Source organism: Carlito syrichta, unplaced genomic scaffold, assembly GCF_000164805.1.
Source record: "Carlito syrichta isolate Samal-C Ts95f unplaced genomic scaffold, Tarsius_syrichta-2.0.1 Scaffold130491, whole genome shotgun sequence".
Classification (NCBI taxonomy): domain Eukaryota; kingdom Metazoa; phylum Chordata; class Mammalia; order Primates; family Tarsiidae; genus Carlito; species Carlito syrichta.
Window position 1 is genome coordinate 30456 of NW_007074587.1, and position 7566 is coordinate 38021.

The window sequence follows — 7566 nt, forward strand, 5'->3', positions numbered from 1 at the left end:
CTCAGCCTTCCAAGTAGCCAGAACTACAGGAGCATGCTACCACACCTGGCTAATCTCTGATTTATTGTAGAGACGAGGTCTCGTCAAGTTGCCCGGGTTGGTCTCGAACCCACAGGCTCAGGCAATCCTCTCGCCTCAGCCTCCCAAAGTGCTGGGATGACAGGCTGAATCACCGAGCCTGGCCTCTTTTTCTTTTTTTTAAAGAGACATGGCCTTCTATTGACACTCAGGCTGGAGTGCAGAGGTGCCATCGTAGCTCACTGCAGCACTGACCTCCTGGGCTAAAGCGATCCTCCTGCCTCAGCCTCCTGAGTAGCTGGAACTACAGGTGTGGGCCACCATGCCCAGGCTACCATGCCAGGATAAGAACAACTTTCCTAAGGCAAATTCTCTACCAAAGCACTAAACACTCCAAAAAGAATATCAAAAGCAATTCTAGTCACCAATGGCAAAATACTTGAGTCCCATAAGACTCTGAAACTAACTATCAACAGAGATTCTGAAATGCAAAAATAAGATTAAAGAGAGCAATAATGCCCAAAATTTTAGAACTAGGCCCTGGCCAAAGGTATTAAAGAAACTCTTGGGCCGGGCAGTGGCTCACGCCTGTAATCTCAGCACTTTGGGAGGGAGAGGTGAGAGGAATGCCTGAGCCTAGGGATTCGAGACCTGTGCAACTTAATGAGACTTCCTTTCTACAATAAATCAAAAAATTAGCTGGGTACGGTGGCACACGCCTGTGGTTCCAGCAGCTCCTTGCAAGGCTGAAGTGGAAGATCACCTGAGCCCAGCGGGTCGAGGCTGTGGTGGCCATGAGCATGCCACTGCACTCCAACCTGAGTGACAGAGTGACACTCCAACTCAAAAGAAAACCTCGTGGCTACCAAGTACACCACAGGGTCTCTGATCCCTAAGTCAAAGAGCAACACTGCAAGGCAGCAACACTTGGAAACACCAGACACCAGAGGCAAACGCAGCAGAGGGATGCCAGCCAGACAGCACCGGGAAAGCGAGCCAACCAGCACAACAGTTCTAAGCACCCAGCTGAGCTGACATCCAAACCCAGTCGGTGGACAGCGCCCCACCCCCAGCCCCGGAGCCCTCCACGACAGTCAGCCCTGGGAGAGCTGGCGAAGACACATCCCGGGCTCCCTCCTCCCGCTGCTCGAATGGAAAGCCCTGGCCCACCAGACCCCGGCTCCCCCACCAGCCTGAGTTTCAGAGTTTTGCTTCAGGGAGCCCGAGCTGGTCCCAGGGCCTCACACACCACACAGCCACGGGAAGCCCCAGGCAGACGAGAAGGGAAGATGCCCAGCAGCAGCCGGCCAGGCCCTTCGCACCATGTCCCGCTCAAGCTGGCAGCAAGGGCCGCCCCCTCCCAGGGAGGACACAGCCCCCAAGAAAAGCAGAGCGGAAGCACAGCCAAGAGTCCTGAAGCAAGGTGGGGCAGAGGATCTGGGGTGGTGCGCAAGACCCCTTAACAGTCTACACTGTCCTGGAAGACAAAATCGAGGTGCTAGCTGCCTCTTATATTCTGTGCTGACCGCAGTCAACGCCAGGCTAGGCTGTCAGGATGCACCTACACTCTGAGAAACTTTCGGGCAAAGTTCACACTTGAAAACAATGCTGGACACGCAGGGGTGTGCGTGCACCTGCATTTCCAATCCCAAGGACTCCAGAATCGCCTGGTCTCTTCCCCACGCCCCAAGGAGGTTATTCTTTTCTTGACAGTTTCACACTCTGGACTACAGGTACTTTCTTAGAAAAGAAGGAAACACTCAGGAAATAAACCCCCGCCTGCCTCAGTGTTCAGGATAAAGAACACTTACCTCAAACGTCCCCGCCTTCAGGAGGTTGACTTGGTCGTGCTGAGAGAGGTCTCTGAACCCAGGAATCCGCTTTGCAAACTCCACCACTTCCTTCACTGCTGGCGTGAAGCTCATGGAAAATTCTTCCCAGATTTCATGGCCCGACTTGTGAGGACCCACATACGGAGACTTACTCATCGGGCAGACCTAGTGTACACAGCACAGGGCACCTCTTACCACTGGGAGAGGTGGCGAGAAGTCTCCAAGGCGGCCTCTTCACCACCAGATACCCCGACACACAGGTAACCCCAACAAGTGAAATCTCCTGCTATCAATCCCTGTCCCTGCACTACCTGCCTCACTACAGAAAGCCTCTTGGCAGCCGGTTAAACAGCAACTAGCATACTATCACAAAAAAAGTGGCCTAGGCAAAAATGCCACCAGCAACAACCTGTTCCATGGACCCGCCACACAGGCTTGAGCTGATTTTTCAGCACTGATGCCGCCGCACGCCGTTTGCTGGTCTCAAGCGCCTTATGGTTTTCCACACATACTCATGCACATACATTGAATTCTCAGCCCAGTGGGTCATGGGAGATTATAATTTCTATTTCTTAGATGAGTTAACGGGACTCTAAGAGACTGAGTGATTGAACCAAACACGGCTACAAGTCACAGGCCCAGACCCAACCCACACCTAGTAAACCCTTCACAACTCCCCTAACTAGTAGGGAGAATCACAACAGTGTAACTTGCAAGAGGAAAAGACAATGAGGTGCCTCGTTTTGGTTTTGGTGTTTTGGTCACTGACCATTTATTGAAAAACCAGGGCATGACCACGCCTTCCACCTGTTCAAGCAGGAGCCACTGGCAAAGAGACAAGGCGCACCTACCAACGGGGATGGGTGGGGAGCGCTGGGGGCCGCCAGGCTCTGAGAACGCCAAGGTTCCCAAGCGTGCACCCGCTACTCCAGCACCGGCAACGTCGGCCTCCACACTGTCACAAAAGCCACGCACGCTCCTGGCTGGCTAGAAAACCAGGGGGTGTCGCATGACATCAGACTCTCAACGCCTATAGGACCCGTCCCTCTGTGAGCTACAAGGCAGCCCTGAACCTAGCAAAGCACTCGGGCCACAGAATCAAGTACTTGCAACCAACAAAAAGGGAAGCATGAAGACTGAGGGAGAGTCAACTATCTTGAAAATGAAAAAAGGAAGATTGCAATTCCCTGACAGTAGAAAATACCAAGCGCTACCTAAGGACTGCAGGGCTTAACCTGGAACTGGTAAGGCCCGTTGTTTTTGACAACATTTTGGCTGAATACGAACACTGTACTTTCATGCAAAATGTTGTATTTGAGGGGAAAAAGACTTGAATGACATGAATAAGATTAATTCATCTCATAGGATGAAGTCTGAGAAAATCCTCAGAAACCGGTCTATTAAATTGCTCCTAAATTGCTCCTAAATTCTCAAACAATAAAACATCTGTGTTCTACATCCAAAGACCTTTTCGTATTATAATAGTTTTAAAAAAAGAAAAACTCTTTCTATAGAAATCAAAGCATTTCTGACTATGGCAAAATCAGAGATCAGCCCTTTGAGAAAATCCCAGGCTAGTAAGGTACTAATTAATCAGAATGCTTACATTTCCAAGGGATTTCCAAGAATTAAAGGACCAATTCCACATGAATCGTCATTCCCATAAAGTACTAATCCCGAGCACAGTATTGGCCAAATCACATGCCCGTACCCAGCTCCAAATGAGGTCAGGTCATTCAACAAATGATGTTGATTAAAATTATTTGAGCTGCCGGGTGCGGTGGCTCATGCCTGTAATCCCAGCACTATGGGAGTCCAAGGCAAGAGAACTGTCTGAGCCCAGCGGTTCGAGACCAGCCCAAGCAACATGACGAGACCTCGTCTCGACAGCAAATCAAAAAATTAGCTGGGCGTGACGGCGCGCACCTATGGTTCCAGTGACTTGGAAGGCTGAGGCAGAAGGACCACTTGAGCCCAGCAGGTCAAGGCTGCGGTGGTCATGAGTGTGCCACTGCACTCCATCCTGGATGACAGGGGTGAGACTCTGACTCAAAAACAAAAAATAAAAAGTGGCCTAAAATACTGTACAAAATTGATTCTGTAAGTCTCGCAGGTTTCCTGACACCGCCCGCCCCCTAGGTTGGTATATCCCCTGGGGGAAAGAAAACCACCAAGGCTTTCCTTGATTCAAGGTGAGTAAAAAACAGATTTCACTATACCAGGTGCATTCTCCCGCCAGTGTTGCACAGGTAGCCATTCTTGTTCTCATTCTGAGAAAATCCATCCACCAGCGCTCTATCGCATACTCTTTGAGTATAAGCATTGGAGAAGTTCACACAATGTCCATTTGCCAGACAGACAGCGTGCCCATCTGGGTAATGCATCACGTTCCTCCCTTTGTACTGTCCACTGAGCTGCTGCTGGCTCTCGCTGCGGGGAAAATGGCCGCCAAGCCCGCCGCCACAGCGCTCATGGTTTAAACTGTACGGCTCCACGTGAGTGGGAGCCCGTTCCCTCGGGTGTGGCATGCTCTCGGCAGAGTGTTCGCGTGGCTCTTGATTGTACATGAAGGTGTCCTTGTGGGCTCTGGTCACCATGCCGATCACCTCCTCCTTGGCGAAGTCGGAAGACGGGGGAGGAGAGCTTTTGGCGCTGTCCCGCTCCAGCGGGGGCTTGGGTCGCAGCTGCTCCTGGATGGGTAAGGCCGTCTGCTCGGGACGCTCCACCAGGGCGTCACTCTGCAGGTGGCCACCGAACTGGCTGTTCATCATGGTCTTCATTGCACTCTGCATCTCGATGAGCATCCTCTGCTTTTCGCGCTTAGGAATGCGACCAAACCGAACAGCTAGTAAAAAAAAAAGGCATTCAGCATCCACGTTCATCACCAAATATGAAAGAACAACACAAAATTACCTCTGACGGCCAGACCCTCTAGTCACACAGGCAAAGAGTATGTCACAAGCCTCCGTCCCAGTCTTCTAAACTTGCTGGGCTTCGCGCACCAAAGGAGGTGGAGAGGGAGAAAGAATTTTCCATTTTTCTCCCCAAATGAAGCTCAAAATGAAGACATACCTACTGGGTATTTTACAAGCAAAATTTAAGAAGAAATATGAATTCTTTTTTAAAATATGAAATCGAGCCGGGCTTGGTGGCTCAGACTGTAATCCCGCGCCTTGGGAGGCTGAGGTGAGTGGATTGCCTGAGCCCGCGGGCTCGAGATCCACCTGGGCAACTTGGTGAGACCTCATCTGTACAATAAATCAAAAATTAGCTGGGCGTGGTAGCACGCGTCTGTAGTTCCAGCTACTTGGAAGGCTGAGGGGGAAGGGTCGCCGGAGCCCAGCAGGTCAAGGCTGCAGTGGCCGGGAGTGGCCACGGCACTCCAGTCTGGGCGACAGAGTGAGACTCCAACTCAAAAATAAAAAATAAAAATAAAATAAAATACGAAATCGACGAACAAAAACCACAGCTTGAAGCAGACCGGTGTCACTCCCCAGCACCTCATTAACAAAGCCCGGGGCTGTGTTCCCCAGGGGGCCTGTGGGATTTTGGCTGCCCACACCCATTACATTAACGGAACCTGGTGGGTACCATCACTCCCCAGACATCTGAACCTTGCCACGCCACTGTGGCAACCTTATTCTCAAGACCCAACTATTAAATTATCTGCTCTCTTCCAGTTTCTTAAAAAAGAAAATCTTTTTTTAAAAAAATGCCACGGCCGGGCTCGGTGGCTCAGCCTATAATCCCAGCACTTTGGGAGGCCGAAGTGAGTGGATTGCCTGAGCCCGCGGGATCGTGACCCGCCTGGGCAATTTGACAAGACCTCATCTCTACAACAAATCAAAAATTAGCCGGGAGTGGTGGCGCGCGCCTGTAGTTCCAGCTACTTGGAAGGCTGAGGCGGGAGGATCGCCAGAGCCCAGCAGGTCGAGGCTGCGATGGCCGGGAGCGGCCACTGCACTCCAGTCTGGGCGACAGAGTGAGATTCCAACTCAAAAAAAATGCCACAATCAATAGAAATGCAGTTACTGGCAAGCCAACTTGCTGGGCTTTAATTAAAATCAATGAAATAAGTAAAAATGAGATCAGTCGTTCTCCATACTTTTAGAAGTCAATCTTAGAAGGTGCCCTGCCTCCAACAATTCTATCTCTGAGGGAATGAAAAGTCTTCGAGTCTCATATTTATTAGAGGATAAAGAGTCAATACAGCCACCCAGAAAGCCGTACTGACCTCACCTAGCCTCTGACATTGTCACGAACAAGACAGACAATGTCATCATGTCTCAGACTTCACCTCTACCCCTTCCTCACAAATGATGGCCAGTTTTGCTCTTTTGGGGCAATCATAATACCGAGTGACATGTTTATAGCACGAGTACCTCTTAGTGCTACCCAAAAAAAAAATACAGAAACAAAACGTCACTTGCTGACACCTGCTGTTCCCGAAACTCCTTGCTGCAATACCCTAGATCTGTGTCGGCAAGATGCTAGTTAGTGTAACCACTAGGCGACTGCTTCAGGGACTCTCCCCCCTAGACAAACAGGAAGTGAATTCCAGGTCATTCCGAACTAGCCCTGCTGGACCAATCCTTCTGAAAACCTCACACCTCTCTGTGACGTGACTCAAAGCCAAAGAGACTACCCCAAAACACGTCCCTCTCCCCCTGGCATCGCGCACACACAGTCCCACAAGTCGGCACAGCATCTTCTCTACCCCAGACCCTGACGCTCTTTCCCGCGGCATCTCCAGCCCCAAGAGAAACATTACCACCTCAGGGCTGGGAAAGTGAGAGAGAGAGTTCACGTTAGAAAGAAATGAGCTACACGCAGTGGCTCACGCCTGTAATCCCAGCACTTTAGGAGGCAGAGGCGAGAGGACTGCCTGAGTTCAGGGTTCGAGACCGGCGTGGGCAATGTGGCGAGACCTTGTCTCCACAATAAATCAAAAAAATTAGCCAAGCATGGTGGTGTACACTTGTGGTTCCAGCTACTTGGAAGGTTGAGGTGGAAGGATCGCCTGAGCCCAGCAGATTGAGACTGTGGTGGCCAGAAGCATGCCACTGTACTCTAGCATAAGTGAGAGTGAGACTCTTACTAAAAAAAAAAAAAGGACGAAATGAGGCCGGCATGGAGGGTCATGCCTGCAATCCCAGCACTCTGGGAGGCCAAGGCAGGAGGGCCGCTTGAGACTACCCTGGGAACATAGCAAGACCCCACCCCTACAAAAAACTTTAAAACTAGCCAAGTGTGGTGACACGTACCTGTAGTTCCAGCTACTGGGGAGGCTGAGGCAGGAGGATCACGTGAGCCCAAGAATTTGAGGCTGCCGTGAGCCATAATCACACCACTGCACCCTAGCCTGGGCAGCAGAACAAAACCCCATCTCTTTTAAAAAATTTTTAACAAAATGAAAGTAACTAAAAAAAGCAAAAAGAAGAAAAAGTGGATTCCTCAGTAATGCTAAGAAATCAAAACCAAAGAGCCAAAGATTCCTACATAAAGGACAAATACAAATTCATCAAACTGCGTGGAAAAAAACGCATCTTTTTATAAGCAACAATAAAAAAAGGGGAATCAGTCGGGCTCGGTGGCTCAGCCTGTAATCCCGTGTCTTGGGAGGCTGAGGTGAGTGGACCACCTGAGCCCACGGGTTCAAGACCCGCCTGGGCAACCTGGCGAGACCTCATCTCTACAATAAATCAAAAAATGAGCC

The 7566-nt window shown here is 50.5% G+C and overlaps 1 protein-coding gene across 1 annotated transcript in view; it reads right to left on the reverse strand.

Moving 5' to 3' along the window:
• Positions 1–7566, reverse strand: part of NR1D2 (nuclear receptor subfamily 1 group D member 2) — a 23700-nt gene that overhangs the window by 12437 nt on the left and 3697 nt on the right. The window contains exons 4-5 of the mRNA XM_008049072.2: positions 4070–4695; positions 1830–2015 (exon numbers count right to left, since the gene is read on the reverse strand). Coding sequence (XP_008047263.1) covers positions 1830–2015; positions 4070–4695 — 812 coding nt within the window. The remainder of the gene's footprint in view (positions 1–1829; positions 2016–4069; positions 4696–7566) is intronic.